This window comes from Pseudomassariella vexata (genome assembly GCF_002105095.1).
Source record: "Pseudomassariella vexata strain CBS 129021 chromosome Unknown BCR38scaffold_5, whole genome shotgun sequence".
Classification (NCBI taxonomy): Eukaryota; Fungi; Ascomycota; class Sordariomycetes; order Amphisphaeriales; family Pseudomassariaceae; genus Pseudomassariella; species Pseudomassariella vexata.
Window position 1 is genome coordinate 284,891 of NW_024467960.1, and position 16,662 is coordinate 301,552.

General features: G+C 51.6%; 4 protein-coding genes across 4 annotated transcripts; 2 read left to right on the top strand and 2 right to left on the bottom strand.

The window, feature by feature from the left end:
- Window positions 1-3,467: 3,467 nt before the first annotated feature.
- On the top strand, window positions 3,468-4,259 carry BCR38DRAFT_428496 (uncharacterized protein; the record flags this gene model as incomplete). Its single annotated transcript, XM_040859898.1, has 2 exons — window positions 3,468-4,064; window positions 4,236-4,259. One exon carries the CDS (start codon window positions 3,468-3,470, stop codon window positions 4,062-4,064), a length of 597 nt encoding a protein of 198 aa, XP_040716801.1. The 3' UTR covers window positions 4,236-4,259.
- A 1,263-nt stretch (window positions 4,260-5,522) lies between these two features.
- Window positions 5,523-6,687, top strand: BCR38DRAFT_167214 (uncharacterized protein). Its single transcript, XM_040853822.1, has one exon. It carries the CDS (start codon window positions 5,655-5,657, stop codon window positions 6,282-6,284), a length of 630 nt encoding a protein of 209 aa, XP_040716802.1. The 5' UTR covers window positions 5,523-5,654; the 3' UTR covers window positions 6,285-6,687.
- A 1,306-nt stretch (window positions 6,688-7,993) lies between these two features.
- On the bottom strand, window positions 7,994-8,848 carry BCR38DRAFT_456531 (formyl transferase; the record flags this gene model as incomplete). The annotated part of the gene is made up of 1 exon (XM_040861926.1): window positions 7,994-8,848. The coding sequence occupies one exon, from the start codon at window positions 8,846-8,848 to the stop codon at window positions 7,994-7,996; it is 855 nt and encodes a 284-aa protein (XP_040716803.1).
- Window positions 8,849-9,777: 929 nt separating this feature from the next.
- Window positions 9,778-15,573, bottom strand: BCR38DRAFT_339324 (uncharacterized protein; the record flags this gene model as incomplete). Its single annotated transcript, XM_040855694.1, has 2 exons — window positions 9,778-15,033; window positions 15,088-15,573. The coding sequence occupies 2 exons, from the start codon at window positions 15,571-15,573 to the stop codon at window positions 9,778-9,780; spliced, it is 5,742 nt and encodes a 1,913-aa protein (XP_040716804.1).
- Window positions 15,574-16,662: the final 1,089 nt, after the last annotated feature.

Sequence of the window (16,662 nt, forward strand, 5' to 3'; positions counted from 1 at the left end):
ATACTTGCAAGCGTTATCGTTGGCCAGCTCGAAGCTTACCTACTATAGGGACGGTTTGGCGATGCAGATTAAACCAGCTGCATGCAAGCGACGCACCGTCGCGTTCGATCCAGTAGGATCCCGAGACTCCTATTCGAGAAGACTATAGAACCAGGCGTGCCTTGGCGAAAATCCGCCCTAGCCTCGTCCGGCAGTTCCGCGGGCGGTCGTCACCGTTGCTACTTCCACGCCTCAAACTCAAAAGTGCCAAGAAGACTGGTCGTCCCAGGGTCGTTCCATAGAATCAAATGGTATTCATCATGGTCTTGCGTGGATGTAGGCGTCTTCTCCGGTACCACTTAGTAGTTTCGTCTGACGCCGAGGCTGGAGAATAGGCGGCTACCACGCATACCATGGTAGCGTAGAACGCGTGAAGCAGCCTAAAGATGCAGTGCTACTCTCGTATGGTCGGGTAACGCCGAATCCAGGCGTACAAGACCATGATCTTCGAAACACGAACAACCGCGCTTTGCGTAACAGCAGCAAGTAGTTACATCGAAACTACTGTGACTTCAGGCAGTCCAATCTCGTTGAAGTGTTTCCGGCAGCCACATCGCCGCCTCCGATAAGTCTGGAGATGTCAGGATCCCGGGTATCCCATTTTTGTGGAAAATAAACTGTGAGGCACAGTCACAATTCCTAGGTGTGCTTGCGGGAGAAGCGGCTGAACGAAACACAGGTGCTCATAGTCGGTCTATAGTCAACAGTTGACCCCCCCCCCCTCCCCCACCCCCCAACGCCACCGCGCCGTTGCAGCATCAAGACCAGTCTTTGCACCTTGAAGGCGTATGTGCCGTACGGAAGTGCCGATACATGTCTCAGACTCTGTGGAAGGACAGTCTGCCAAGTAGGATACGAGCCTGGAAAGCTGCATTTTACAGAATCGATAGCAATGTCAGCCCTGTCGAACCATGGCAACATGGCTCATATCCATATTGGTATAGCTTGGGGCGACGTTGACTGCCCGGAACAACCAGCGCAGAAAACCTGACGGAGTATAGTAACGTCCAAAAGTTGGCAACCGATTGATGAATCGCATTGTGTTTCTGGCTCCTACTTGCCGCTTCACGCGTCAGTCATTGATCCCTTGCAGAAAAATAGGAACCAGTGGCAACAAAAAGAAGAAGGGTCTGTTGGTCAAAGTCTGAATCCGCGTGCAAGATCCCTCGACTGATAAAAGGAAATGAAATCTATGGGGAAAAGCCTCGAATTTTCAGCCAGTCACGAGCTCAATAGCAGCGAAACCTAGGATGGGGGCGCCCACATGGGAGCCTCTCAGCGTGCAAACCTCAGTGCTTGCGATATCATTGGTCGGTTACTCCGACTTAAGTCACCAACTTCACCCTGTAAGTCTGAGATCTGTCTAATAGCCACAACTCTAGCTCGTCACTTCGACTCTTCTCGTCCTATCACGGATGTTAACTCAGTCATCACATCCCCTCGCGATCAGATTTGCGCCGCTGGTGTCATAAGCACGAGCTTGAAGAGCACTTCTCTATCTGTTGGTTCTAGATTCCAGCCAGCGCCGCGACAAATCTTGACTCTGACTGGATTTGCACGCGTCTAGTACTGGAAACGAAAATAATAAAAACCAAGAAGATATGAATGACAGCTTGCATGATGCAGGCGCCGTACAGGATAAGTTTACTCGGGGAGCGCAGAAAATTATATAATGGCACAGTGTTTCCAAGCTGGAGGTTTGGTATCGGACAAAGCGGCAGCCATCCGCGGACCTGCACCTACCTTTTAGCTTACCCCTCATCGTCAACTGCCCCTCCATTTCATGGGTTCCTGCATGTTTCCCACTTCCTGCCCCTCCAGGAGCAGCGAAAAAGGCACAGACCAAACACAATCAACAACTTGACGTCCCAACCACGACCCAGATAATAAACAGCACTAATGCACTGCACTTCCTTATACTAATTTCAGATTTTGGCGTCGTGGGCCTTTCCCCCCAGATACTCCTATACCTGAGAGTTTTTTGTTCATTACAAGTCGCAAGACATGTAGGGATACGGCGCCCATCACGTCGCGCTGCGAACTGCTTACGACATCAGCGCTGAAGGTGGCTCAATGTGACGAGCTCTCACATTGGGCAGTGACATCGACACCTCATTTCTCTTCAAGCGCCTAGGCAGGCCCTTTAACTTACTTTTTTGCTTGAATCTCTTTTGCATTCGCTCATCTCGGGTCCACTTGGCAACACGCCAGAACCACTCATCTATCGTCAGGTTTGATGTTCTTGTCAACTGGTTGAAGGTGGGCGTGGCGTCGGGCGGGGCCTTCTTTTGGTTGCTTATGCCGCTGCACGCAACATCGTCCCCGGTGCCGCACATCGGTACCAGACGAATAGCACCACCGTCTTGTCTTCGAGGCAGTTTCGAGCACAATAACACCGGACGAATATGATGGCTCGCCGGTGCAACTCAATTCGGGCCGGCGACGGCACCAGAGATCTTCATTCTTCATCAGAATTTCCCTTGATTTTCTTCCCCTGCTGATGGTTTCCTTCCCACGGCTGTAAAAGCTAAGGCCCTCGATCCGGTTACATCCAAGGCCTGAAAGCGTACCGACGTGCCAGCTCACATGAAACAGTCGAGTTTCAGCAGTCCTTGGGAATTATTATAGTTGAACTTGTTAACTTCATCACAATACCACTATAGATATGTCCTTACACTCGACTCATCTCGGACTGAATATGTACCGTAGCCGGCAATCCAGGTCCGCTTCGGCTTGCAGTGGTGCCGTCCACTTCGTTTCGAACCCCGGAATCAGCTTAACTGGCAGCACTAATGTTGCCGATTCATCTTCAAGACAGGCAGGACACTTAACAACTACAGGCTAGGCTGTGTGGTGAATGGAGCTGGGTGGCGTTGTGCGTGCGAAGAACGTGCGTCGAAACATTGTAGAAAATCCAATCGGTTGGCGACCTGTTCTATCAGTCTTTCCTGATCGGGATGACGATGCTACACGACGAAGGACCTCGACAGTTTCATGTGGTAGGCCTCTTGAACTCGAGGGGACACTACCTCGGTCTTGAATTGCGAAACCTCGCATTTGACAACATTGTTGAACACTCATATCTGCACTGAGGTGGAACACATAACACCTCCCACCTCAAGAATCGACGTCGAAACTACTGTGTTCCTAGTGGTTCACTCACTACCCCGCAGTCCCGCAGTAAGCATCACAAGTTGTCGTCACCACCATCGACTCCGTGGATAGTAGCCCCAACTCTTGCTCGAAGCACCAATGAGCGAGAACGGTGTCAATGAAAATATTCGTACCAGGCGACTTGACCTCTTGTAGGGATATACATCTGCATCATGTCCCTTAATATACTCACTTGGCGAGGTGACAGTACATGGGAGAGACAAGCTCACTGTCAGGCCTGTTCACAACTGGGAGCATTGTGTATGGATTACACAATGTCAAATACTCCCATGAGCCTTGGACGATTACTCCCCCAGGAATCATTGTCCCGTAGACGCACTCGTGGACCAAGGCAGCAGTCCCTCACAGCTCTTAGCCCTCAGGAAGGATTTGAGGACCGAACAAACCGACGCCCAAACTCGGTAGACATTGGACTAGCCATTGATGGCAAAATCGTGGTTGATCTCGATGGATGGCTAGACTGTGATGAACGTCTCCTCACAGACCCGCGGCAGTTATCACACTGTACCCCAGATGCCTTCTTGCTGTTAGGAGGGACGCCTTCGTCGCCAATTGGAAGATATTCCGACTCATTTCACCTCTTGCGCCGCCATCATGCAAAAACAGGGCTCTCTACCTTTACATATCGCATAGTAACCGATATTTCCACACCCCGTCATCTTTCTGGTTATTGGGCTGGTCGGGGTACCACGACCAGGGATCCAAACAGTGATTTTATCAAGCAGAGACGCCGAATACAGCGAATTGCGCTTGGCGAGAACAGTCTAGTTTTCAGCTCTGAAAATTTCTTCTCTGTCGATCTTCCTCTCAACAGTAGCAACTCTGTTGAAGATTGCTCCGCAAATTGGTAAGTCCATCCCGTTGGAAGCTATTTTAAAGTTTAAAATGGAAATCAGCGCTCTGGGCTAGGTATACCTAGTTCATCCACGGCTCGATCGCGGCCCAAAAAAAGAAAGACGCTGGCTAGGCTCCGAGAAAGGTTAGGCCGTCGCTGACCACATGAGCGGGGCGGAAGTGCTAACGGCTTTAGGGAACATATGCCAAATTACTGGCCTTGCAACTAGCCCAGTTCACTGCCTCAGATGCTGGCAGCCAAACGGCCAAAATCCGAGTTTTTCACAGTACGAAGCTTCCTGCACACAGTATCTTGGATCCGGCCTGAGGATAGCGTGCCGGCGCGACCTGACTTTTAGTAGCCAAGAGATAACTAGCAGCGCAAAGTTTTGAGGCCAAGGAGATGTCGATATTGTCCTAATATCGTTCAATATAGGGGAAGTCGTTTCGGCCCCAGCAACACGAGATGCTGGGAATAATGTTGCATTTACATGGTATTTGCTCATGTTAGTCACGGCGAATAAGGCAGTTGTGTACTTCATACTGTTGCCAGCCCTGCGCAAAGCCATCGATTAGCCATTCAACTGGCATCAAAGGCATTGACAAGGAATTAGAAGGTGATCCGAGTAGCATTGCAGAGGTGTGTCCGGGATGCCCACCCGAAAGAGTCTGGTCAAGCATTCGTACTCCGATTTTGGCACAAGTGTTCCAAAAGTCACCAGAATTGCTCTCGTTGCAACCTTCCACTGCACCTGCCAACCGTTGTGGGTCACGTACAAATAATATGACACTTTCAAGGCACTCGGTGACTCCCGGAGTACGAGCCATAGAAGTCTTGGGCCTCCGACATGGTACACGAATAATGAACAATGAATTGGCACCCGGCAGCTCGGAATGGTGCGCCGGGTACGTCAAGCCACGACCAGGGTTTTGTCGAGAACCCCCTGCGCAAATGCATGAAGCGAGCTACGGCACGCCGTCCTGCCTGGAACATGAATAAAAAGAAGTACGATGCTGATGATGATGATGTGAACGAGGATATTTCTCAACAAGCCACACAGCAAACAAACGTGGGAGACTCCCGGCATCGGACGACGATCATCACATCTCTAGTGCCAACGAAGTCAGTAGCGTGCGATCGCGATGACATCCTTCCTGGAACGAGGTGGTGGAATTCAGGGGAGGGGGGGCGCGCATGGGCCGGAGCAAATCCAGTCTCCATGAGCTTAATATGTTGGGCTTTTCATACCATTAACGAACCCGACTCTCTTCCGCACACGGAAGCCTTCGTGGGGAAATCATTCATCCATGATACACACACACGGTGCCTCGAGTCATACTGAAGAATGTTGTCTAGATCCGCTCGAATTTCGCCCCTGCAAACGTTTCATGTCGTTCTCCTCCCCCGTCCTAACGATCAATGGAGACGCAAACCTAGCTCCACGCGTTGCAATTGTCAGGAATCGTCTGGGCAGGGGCAAGTCAACTCTATCCAGGGTTCGAGATTGGATTGATTCTACCTGCCAAGGACAGTCTGGGCCAGGGGTAATTCAACTCTATTCACTGTTCTAGATTGGATTCCAGCGTGCCGGGTAGAGTAATAATAGATGCTTACCCTGAGAGTTGTGCTTCACAAATTCGTGCTGGCCAGGAATTGTCCGACGACAGATCACAACTGCTGTGGGGCCTACGATAGAAGTAGTTCGTTCTCCTGTCACAGCCTATCACCGGTGATGCGCATGCCCAGCAGCTGTGCTTTGGAAGTCGAACTGCCCAGTATCAGACGACGAATTGAAAACTTTCAATGTTCCGGCTGCCCATTACGTGCGTACAGTGATTCGGTTGATCAACCAGACGGCGCTTTCATGAGTGCAATAGGCTCTTCGTCGCACGAGCCTGTGACCACGAATTCGTCGGTTCCCGACCGTCCGATTGGTTCCCAGGATACTGGCTGGGAAACAAGGGAGCCCGCCAGCTTAGTTCCGAGAAGGAGCGGGCAACACTGCAGACCCTTCTCCCCAAATGTTGCGCAATGTCAAGTTGCCCGGGGGTGGAGGATGTGTGGGTGTGAGTGTGTGTGCGTTGGCGAGAATGACGGCCCTGTAAAGGCAGGAAAACCGGATCGAATAGGAAGCTGGAAGGTCGGTGGCAACGGAGCTACCGGAACCCCCTGCATGGATTATGTGTTACCGAATTCGACCGTGGAGTTTCGTGGAAGCCGGGTTGTATTTGCATAAAATTACATCAAAACCAGCCATGCAAGTTGTTGGGGGCAGGCAATTGCAGAAGGACATAGGATTGCGTTGCGTCGACCTCATGTGATCCAACAACACGATACACATACCATGAGACGGTACTGCACGATACCTCGTCTCAAACATCCCACGCATAGTCAGGAGTGTTAGATTGTTGGGAATCGCGAATTTGTACACCATCACAGTTGATACAGGAGAGCCCATCAAACATAGTTGAGGAACGTTCATTCAGGCAAGCAAGCTCCCGGCCTTATGCGTATTCGATGGCCGAAGACACGATACTTGCTGCTTAGCTCGGGCTGCGAACACTTTTGGTCATACGACAATATTAGTTTCTTGTCGCAAATCATTGACGACTGGCTGGTGATCAACAACGTTCGGCTTGCTATGTAGCCAGCCACAGTGACAATTACCTTCCCCGGAAGTACAAGCTGGATCGGAGTGATATCGAGACGCTAGTTCACATGTCTGCGGAGGACCTCTGAACCAGTCGATGTATGGCCAGTCGACAACGTAGCCCGGCGTGGCTGATCAGGTAACATACAAGCCATCACCCGCGAACATGGAGTTACAACTATGGGAAGCGATTCGCACGAGAGACTGAACGAGCCTATAGGACTGAATCCCCTCGAGATCGGAAGATGAGCTACACAGAACTGCAGCCTGTCATCATTGAGGCTCTCTTAGCATTGCAACTTGTCGTGAGTCTAAGACACAGGGTAGCACAGCACTCCAGTTTTACGGACAACTATTACAGCTTCTTCATGCCTAAATAATGTCTAGCGATACTAATCCCTCACGTTGGCTGGACGACATAAAACAGTAAAGATCGCTCCACCACAAAACCATGACATAACTTCTTCAATGTTGCCGTCTATAGACCTTGCCCCGATGGACATGGTCAAATGTTCTACGAAATGTTTCCAACTACAGCAATATAACCCGACTGACAATGGATAAGCATGGATTTTTGTCAGTGTCAAGTGAGTGTAGAATGCCATTCTGGACGGAGTCGATAGAAAGGGCGATCGATCTACATACAGTTCTTGGAGTTCGATAATAAGCTATTATTGAGTTTTTGGAACAGACAACCGGGCTCATGCCACGTGAGCTTCAAAGTTATTTTTCATTGTCGTCTAAGGAGGCAGTCCCCTGCTCTTTACGTGGATAGCCCCTAGATGCACAATAATTAACCCTGAACATACACTATATAATCATCTTCTCATAGCATGCGTAGCGGACGAAATGTATAGGTATAGATTGTATCAAGAGTATGGGTGAGGTATTCTGTGCGTAAATGTTCCTTGGGAACCTAGCGCGAGTAAAAACACTCAAATCCATCTGAACATGGGAGTAAGGAAGGGGCAACATAGCCTAGCCGGAGCATCACACAATATCGAGCGCGGACCTGGACTATCATACTACGTACCTTTTGATTTCATAAAGAAGCCGACGATTGACGTGGGACTTGTAAAGCCAAATCCTCGTGTTGCTGTCAGCAAGCCTGTCAATACGGTTCAGGCCTGCAATGCAGAACAGTTGACACACTCAGCTCACTATAATGTAGCGAAATTCCATCATTTCATTTCCAAACTTTTCATTTTCCAGAATCTAGTCAGCATTTTTCAGCAAGCCCCTCTCGCTGTAGAGGCACCAGTACTTTTCCCCCTCCAACCTCTATCTACCCCCTTTTAGTTAAACACCACGGTCTTGGTCCCGTTCAAGAAAACCCTCTTCTCGCTCCACCACTTCACCGCGGCCGCCAAAACCTGACTCTCAACATTGCTGCCCTCCTCGACCAGCTCCTTGGGGCTCATGGCATGATCGACCCTCGCAACGCGCTGCTCAATAATAGGGCCCTCATCCAGATCAGCCGTAACGAAATGCGCCGTAGCCCCAATAATCTTAACGCCGCGCTCGTGGGCCTGGTGGTAAGGTTTCGCGCCCTTGAAGCTGGGTAAGAAGCTGTGGTGAATATTGATAATCTTGCCACTCATGGCCTCGCACAGCCCGGGGGTCAGGACTTGCATGTAGCGAGCCAGCACGACCAAGTCAATGTCGTGTTGCTTGATGAGGTCGAGGATGGCGCGTTCCTGCTCGAGCTTGGTGTCCTTGTTTACCGGCAGGTGGTGGAAGGGGATATTGTAGCTCTCGGCCAGGGGCTTGAAGTCCGGGTGGTTGGATACGATCAGGGGCACGTCGATGCCGAGTTTGTTGTTCTTGGTCCGGAAGAGCAGATCGTTGAGGCAGTGCCCGATCTTGGACACCATGATGAGCACCTTGGGCTTCTCGCTTGCCGGCCGCAGCTCGTAGTAGTCCATCTTGAGCTCCGACTTGAGCTCGGCCATAGGCCCCTGGATGTGCGCCGTCGATTCCGCATGGCCAAAGTGTACTCTCATGAAGAACTTCTCCGATGTCCGGTCTGAGAATTGTTGAAGGTCCAAAATGTTCAAGCTGTGTTTGGCCAACAGTCCCGTCACGGCATGGACAATGCCCGGTTTGTCCGGGCACGAAAGAGTGAGATAGTGGTCATTGTTGTTGGCCATGTTCAAGTCCCAATTTTTGGTATTGTATAGTCTTGGGGCCGAGCGCGGGGCAGGCTTATTGAAAAATCTGGTGGTAGTTTTTGATGAGAAGCTGGATGATCGCACGAACCTACCCCTGGCAGTTTGGCAGCTGAATCTGGCCAGTAAAGGGATCATTTGCTCGTACCTTGCAATATTTCCCTTGGTTGTGTGTCCAGCGCGCCAGAATCGGTCACTCGAACCCAAACTTGTCTTAAAGAAAAGTTTCCATACCCCACAGCGGACACAGCACACCCGTTTTCGGCAATCGGTATACTAGCCGCCGCCTCAACTTAGCACCACTTGCTTTAGACTGACCACATTTCTGACCGTGATAGTAACCAATTATTATTGCTTTCCTGGTCTGGTCGACTGTTACTTCACACGGCGTTCGATATGAGGTACCCCAATTCCAATCTGTAATTTTTATATTCGTGGCGTCCACTTAATGATTTGTCTTGACGGCCACCAGTATATGTGCCCACAGTTCTGTGGTTGAGTAGGAAACTATCCGTTTTCCGATAAATCACCTGTGACAGGTAACAACCCGTTATAACTATAGATACACACCATTTCTGATAAAGGAACGAAGCTGAAATTCGGGAGTGGGTGCGCTGGGCCAAAACACCCATAGATCCCCAGGAGAGGCAGATCCATCGCAACGACGCAAGACCCGGTCATGTAAATGTGGCAGCGGCCCCCCCTCCTAGCAGAACCACCTTACCCGCATTCCGTGGCAAATCCTGAACTCCCTCAACTCTGAATCATGACATAGGAAAATAGATGCAGTTTCGGCAGGCCCTTTCCTGTCAACGCCACGCTGAAAAACATAGAAAAAAATTGCAATTTCGATCGCAACGAACACGTCTTTATTTGCGACAACCTTCTGTGACATCTTTAGCATGCCGACTCTACAACACTTGCAATACCGAGTCCGATTGTTTCACAGTCGGCCGAGGTGTGGGTTCGTCAGTGTCAGCCTCAAGTTTTGAGTCTGCCGGTGGACGAGGTGTTTCGTCGGGGTCATCGTCCTCGACTATACCACTCCTTTGACTTGGCGGTGCCTCCGATGGCGTCTGCAGCGACCTCAACGGTGAACAGGCGCGCATGGGCTTCGATGGCGTGACAACCTGGGTGATGGGCTCGACGGTAGAGTCGGATGCGACAGCAACGCTATCGTGACTGTTCGCTCTCATCATTTCGATTCCCAATCTGGAGCTCGGCAATGCCATCGATTTGCCACGCATGCTGCGGTCGCGATCCTTTGACGCGCCTAACTCCTCATCTTCGTCGTCGGCAGAATCGGTACTTTCGTTCCTGCGTTTCTCCAGGTGCTCACGCCTTGATCTTAGCTTTTCCAGCGAACGCCGAGGAACTGGCATTCTCGTCTGTTGCTCCGTTTGCGCTGGGGCTGATTGCTGAGTTACTACTTCAGCAGGCAGTTTGGGCGAGCCGCCGGCGTTGAGCAGAATTTCATCGTGGTTGATACTAAATTCGTCCCAATCGCCCGTAGCTTTCCGACTTATGACTACCGGAATCTCATCGGTCGTGACGGATTCCGAGTCACCAAAAAGGCTTGAACTGATAGAATCTTCTCGACTTGATGCCCTGAAACTGCTGCTTTCCGGGTGGTGAGCGTAGCCGGAGGACCCAGATGTCGGACTATCGTCTGTCCGAGTGCTCTGCCTCAAGGACGAGGGAATAGAGGCCACGGGATTAGTCAGCGAAATGGACGTGCTTTGGCTTGATGAGGGAGGTTTCCATTGGCATAGGTTGGACAAGACCTCAATCAGTTTTGATGAACTGATGGGCTTCTCGACAAGCGAATCAAAGTAGTGAGGTGCTTGTAGTTCTTTCAGATACGCTGTAATGGCGACAATGGGCGTGTGCGCATTAACGTTCTTTAACTCGCGGACCATGCGGGCGATATCGGTTCCGCTCACCTCGGGAAGCTTGAACTCGGTGAAGATGATGTCAAATTTGATCTCACTCAGCGCGTACCGCACAGCTTCCGAGCCAGTCGACGCAGAAATGGTTCGACAACGTAGTTTTTCAAGAAGTTTCTCCATAACCATGCGCGATACTGGATGATCCTCACAAATCAACACGTCGAGTGAACGGAAGGATGGACTATCAAGATTGATGGCAGACATACGCCGCGAACTCTGGCGTCGCCTCTGGACGCGTAGCAAGGCATTGGCCTTCTCACCCTCATTGTCCGACGAGGATGGAGACATGTCGAAGACTTGGCTACGGCGATTGCGATGGTGTGCCAAAAGATCCGATGCTACTGGACTACCATCTTGAGAGCCCACAGTCAACGATCTTGACCGGGCAGAGGAATTGCTCGATTGTCGCGGGGTTCCGATATGCTTCTGCGGTGATAAAGACAAAGGGGGCGGTACACCTCGCCCCTTGACTGGAGATGGTGCAACAGTAGCAGACTTCTGAAAATTTGGTATGACCCTAGGCACCTCAAAGAAGTTACCAGGCTGTAAGGAGCTGGCTGACTCCTTGGACAGACTCGACGAATTGCTCGATGGCTTCCGACGGCCTTCGGATCCTTGGCCAGCAACAAAGGACACGAGAAGTGGAGACGATGGCTGAGAAGCCCGGCTAGGAGAGGAGTTCGCATGGCTCACAGCAGATGGCGACGCGGGTCGCTGGGAAGCTTTGGCATTGGAAAGTGTTCGTTGCACAGGCATAGATAGCACAGGAGGACTACCCTCGAGCACAGGTGCCGGAGAGGTAGCGCTGTTGGGGCCACCTGGACTCATACCTGACCTGTTCTGCGAGGCCGCCATCGCCTGAGCTTTGAGCTGTTGTATGACATCCTTATTTGCTTTTTCGAGCACCGTAAGATTCTTGAAGGCAAAGGTCCCAAAATCGTCAGATGCGACAGGTTCGCTGAGTCTTCGACTCTTGAGGTCTCTGATATGCGGGGGTATGTGTAGTGGCATCAACCCGCGCTTGATTTGGTTGACTTGAACTTGGGATCGAACACGGGAAAGCGCGTCATGAGGGCGATCCGGATAGTCTGGGGTTGGAGCAGACGGAGGCGAAAGCTGATCTTCCATCTCCTCTGTGAACGCCTGCAAAGTAGCACCGCGCGCATCAAAGTACTCCGTGTCTTCCGGATTATCCGGTTGAGGGACGAACTGTGCTTCGTCTTGGAGCAGAGAGTCCCAGTTCATACCCTCGAACCACGGGTGATTTCTGATCTCCTCCCCGCCTGAAGCGTATTTCTCGTCACGGTTGGAGCCCAGTCTTTGCTGCGGGTCCACACAAAGTAGCTTGTTGATAAGGTCCTTGGCCTCAGCCGAGATACCATCGTCAGCATCCTCGGTCCATTGGAATCTCCGAGCCAGAATATTTTCGAACACGAGTTGCGCGTCTGCAGCATTGAATGGAGGGACGCCGTAGAGGAACTCAAACAAAATGCAACCAACCGACCACCAATCGCTCGTCTCGTCCTGCCTTTCCCCCTTGATTGTTTCCGGAGCAAGGTAATCAGGAGTACCGACGAACCGACGGTCTGTATCCTCAGGATCAAACAGAGCCATTGGGGGTGGCATCATCGACGGCTGAGAGGGCGTAATCCTATGCATATCGCTTCCCTGGGTACTTGAGTGATGCAGCGATGGGAAATCAGGGGATAAAATGCTGTTGGTTTCGCTGCCATCATCTTGCGGCGACTTGATGCACGTATGGGACTGTCTCGAATGAGTGTCATTGAGAGAGAAGTTGCCCATCATGTGTGTCAACGTCTCGCTCCCTCCACTATCGCTCCGTTGTCCCGAGATGCGGCGAGGCTCTTGTTGGACGTTGGACAAATTGAAGTATGATGGCTGGCCAAGGCTATGCCCCGTGTCGCTGGGTGTCATTTGGGGTGTTGCTCCAGGCGAGTGATGCCCTCCATGTAAATCAATGGATGTCGATCGAGATGATGCAATGGAGGTGGAACGAGCGAAAGGCCCGGTTTTCAGGAGGTCGGGTGTCTGATCCGAGTTGCCACTGTTCAAAGCTCGCTTTTGACGTCCTATCAAACCCATCCGTGACAGACCGAAATCTGTCAATTTCAGATGGCCCTTTTGGTCGATGAGCAGATTGTCCGGCTTCAGATCCCGGTGGATAATGCCTCGATCATGTAAATGCTCGACACCAAGGATGACCTCACCGAGATACTTCCTTACCCAGTCCTCGGGAAGACCACCAAGCACTTTGATAAGCGAAGCACAGTCCCCACCATTGAGGTACTCCATGACAAGATAGAGATAGTCCTTGCTAGAAAATGTCCAATATAGCTTGGCCACGAACTCGCTCTCTCCTTGCCACATCATGATAGCCCTTTCCGCCTTGACGTTGGTGACTTGGTTCTTCGCAACCATGTCAGCCTTTTTCAAAACCTTGATGGCAAAATATTCGCCCGTGGACTTCTTCTTGGACAAGTATACGCTGCCAAAAGCGCCTTTGCTGATGGGCTTGATGATCTCAAAGTCTTTGATAGATGGCGGCACAGCACGGGCCATGGGTGCGGCATTAACGGGATTCATCCGTGGAGATGGGGGATGCCGAATGGGCAAATCTGACGTGGCCGTTGATGACTGTCGGCGATGGTGGGAAACAGGGGCAGGTGAGCTGAATTCACTATGTGGTAGCATAGGCGAAGCTTCCGGGGACACAACGCCGTCCTGTGAGAAATGGAGGTTCCTCGGCTTAAGTATACATAGGGGAGAAGACGGTGGGTTTCCTCGGTTGGGTGACTCTTGCCGATGGGGGGATGAGTTGCCTGGGAGAATGAGGCTGCGTCTTTGATGCTGCCGAGAGCTGGTGGCACGCCGCAGACCACCAAACTCAGATATCGGGGATTCGGTTCGGGGTGGCTGGCGTGATGTTACAGAGGAAGATCTCTGGCTACCATCGCTATCTCCAGCATCACTCTCAAACATCAGAGATTCCCTGCGAGACTCCCGAGTCTGTCCTGTGACGCTGAGAGCCCCACGGTGAGACCGTGGGGTTAAACATTCTCTGGGACTACTTGATCTGGTTGATCCAATCACCGATGATGGCCGCCGTTTATTTGGGGTTTCTCCCAATTTCACATTCTTGAGTGCCATGGCCAGAGAGGAAGGCACGTCAAAGGACCCAGCAAACATGGGTTCCTCCTGAGCTGCAGGGGTGATTTCCTCCTCCTCCTCCTCCTCCTCCTCCTCTTCTTCTTCTTCCTCATTTTGATCATGCTCATCAGCTTGAAGCTCCTCTTCGTCTTCAGTCGAGTCACTCAAGCGACCGGCCGCAATTCGGGCAGCTTTGTGCATAGCCTGGTCAATACAGTCCTGAACGATCACGGTGAATTCGCATCGAATCCTCTCCGAGTACTCGAGAATCCGACGGTACCGAAAGACGGCCTCAACCTTGTCCTTTGCTACTTTCTCCGTGTCAGAGCACAGTAGCGCTAGACCTTGTTCTTGCTCCAATGTGTTCGCGCCAGGAGATTGCCACTGAAGCACTTGGGAAATACGAGATTCTGACTGTGGAGATTGTGTTCTGAACTCCCCGGAACCCTGAGAGCCGGTCTCTTTAATGGCAGGCGTGCTGATTTCCATTGACGTATCGCATAGATCCAGGAGAAGTTCCACGATACGATACTGAGGTCGACGGACAGCAAATGATCGAGAGCGACAGTGGCCAAAGCCAGTCGATCGATCCCTCGATGACCCAGCTGGCGAAGATGTCCCAGGAGAGGACGAACTCGAAGTCGGGCCTATGGTGAATCCCTTGTATTCGGCCATTGGCAGGATGACCTGTTCTCCCGCAAGAGGACGAGTCTTCCGGGCCTCCAGAGCGTCTAGCACTTTGACGAGCGAGTGTCGATGCTCCGCCAAGGTCTCTTGAGTCATTTGAACGTCCATCTCTGCGCGATGTTCCTGCAGACACAGGTCGGTGTGCTTCTCAAACCACCATGGCGGGATTTGACGTTCACAAATACGGCACAACGCTGGTAAGGGTGGGGGTTGACTTGCAGGGTCTTCGCTTCCAGACTCGGCCAGTTGAGTTAGATAGCTTGCCAGAACCTCGGCGCCAGACCCAAGAGAATCTACTATGAGGGACGGTAGATCAATCTTAATTTCGCGAGGTGCTATCCACGGCCGGATCATCCACATGGTCTAGGATAATGATTAGCAAGTGTCACCGGAAGTTGATCATTTGTCAGAACTAACGTGGCTCTCTCCCCCGGTGGTACGATCGTATACCATGATACCCTGGGCTTCGAGCTCCACAGTGACGGGATCGGCTTCGGTAGGCTCGGGCTCCTTGACCGTCTCGGGGGGCAACAACTTGGATAGTGGCCCGAGATAGACGGTGAATCTGATAAACTGGCTTCGCGAGTCATCTTTCTTCATCGAGCCAACGGCCTCAGAAAATATAGCTTTGTCATCACTGATGATCAAGTCAGCAATGGGCGTGGCTGCCACGGCACCTGGCTGGGTGCCTATAACATCAACCCAGGATGGGCTGACCCATCGTATGGTGCCATCGAGGTTCAGGTCGACAATGACGTTCAGAGTCTGCTCCGCGGCTTCCCTGAGCTCCTCCCGCTCTTCTCTGATGTCCTGGGTCAATGTTCGCTCCATCGCACTGCCAGCAGCCTGTGCCCGGAGCGAACTGACTGCTGGCGGTACCAGTCTAGTGGGATATTGGTCCATGGTTGCAGAAAGGCAGACACAGCACCCAATTGTTGTATCGATGGCATCGGAGATGGGTTGTATCGATTTCGAGAATCAGGGTGTTTGTGTGCAGGCGTGGCAAACGCGTTGGATTTTGTGAGCGAAGTTGGCGTAAAGTGAAATTCGGTTTCCCAACTCGGTGGTTTAACTGTGTGTTAAAAGCCCAAGCCAGTTGTGTTCTGGCTCGGAGCCAGAGCTAGAAGCTTGCGAGGCCCCCATACATGACGGTAGTTGACAGTAAAAGTCAAGTCAGGGTCCAACCGGTCACCAAGTCGAGTATGGTGCTTGTTGAATCGTCGACGCTATCTGGCTGAGTGACTGGCCGGTCGTTTGGCGATCGAGCTGAGCGAGCGATTGAACAGACGGACAGATGAGGCGGCGGCCCCTACACGCGCATCGGAGCTGCAGCTCAGGGACGGCGGGATGCCACCTCACGAGCAGAAAGAGCGACACTATCAAACGGTGAACCGGGCTGTGGTGACGAACAAAGCACTCTTGTTTGTGGCGGAAGAAAACCCGGCAGTATGAGTAACGGTGGAGATGAGGATGTCGTTTTAGCAGGGTGACTAGCTTGACTTTGTCCGAGGGGGGTATCGTGATTGACCTCGCAGGGTCTGATCGTTGAGTCGACGCAAAAGTTTAAAAAAAATAAAACAAAAAAGTAGTAGGAAACTTTGGGTTGTTCCGCGCGCGTTGGCGTGGCCTCCAATCTTGCTGTTTCCTGGCAGTGGTAGGCTCGCCCTTGGTTGGCGTCTGTTGATGATTACTGTACTGGGAAACTACCTAGATTTAGGTCAAAGAAGAGCCAAGGCGGGACCCACTACCGACAAGTTCACCTCTGTAAACCAAATGCAGTGCAATGGGATGCAGCGGTTTCCGTATAATTTGTGCTTATTTTGGCAGACTTTTTATTTTTATTCATTTTTTTGGTAATCAGATCCGAGCCGGTCATTAGTTTGGCTAGCTTGGCAGCACAATCACACTTGCTTTGTACTCACGCAAGATGCCACAACATTCGATACCGCTCACTGCTGGTCCGCCTGCGCGTCGTGCAGCCCTCGACGAAAT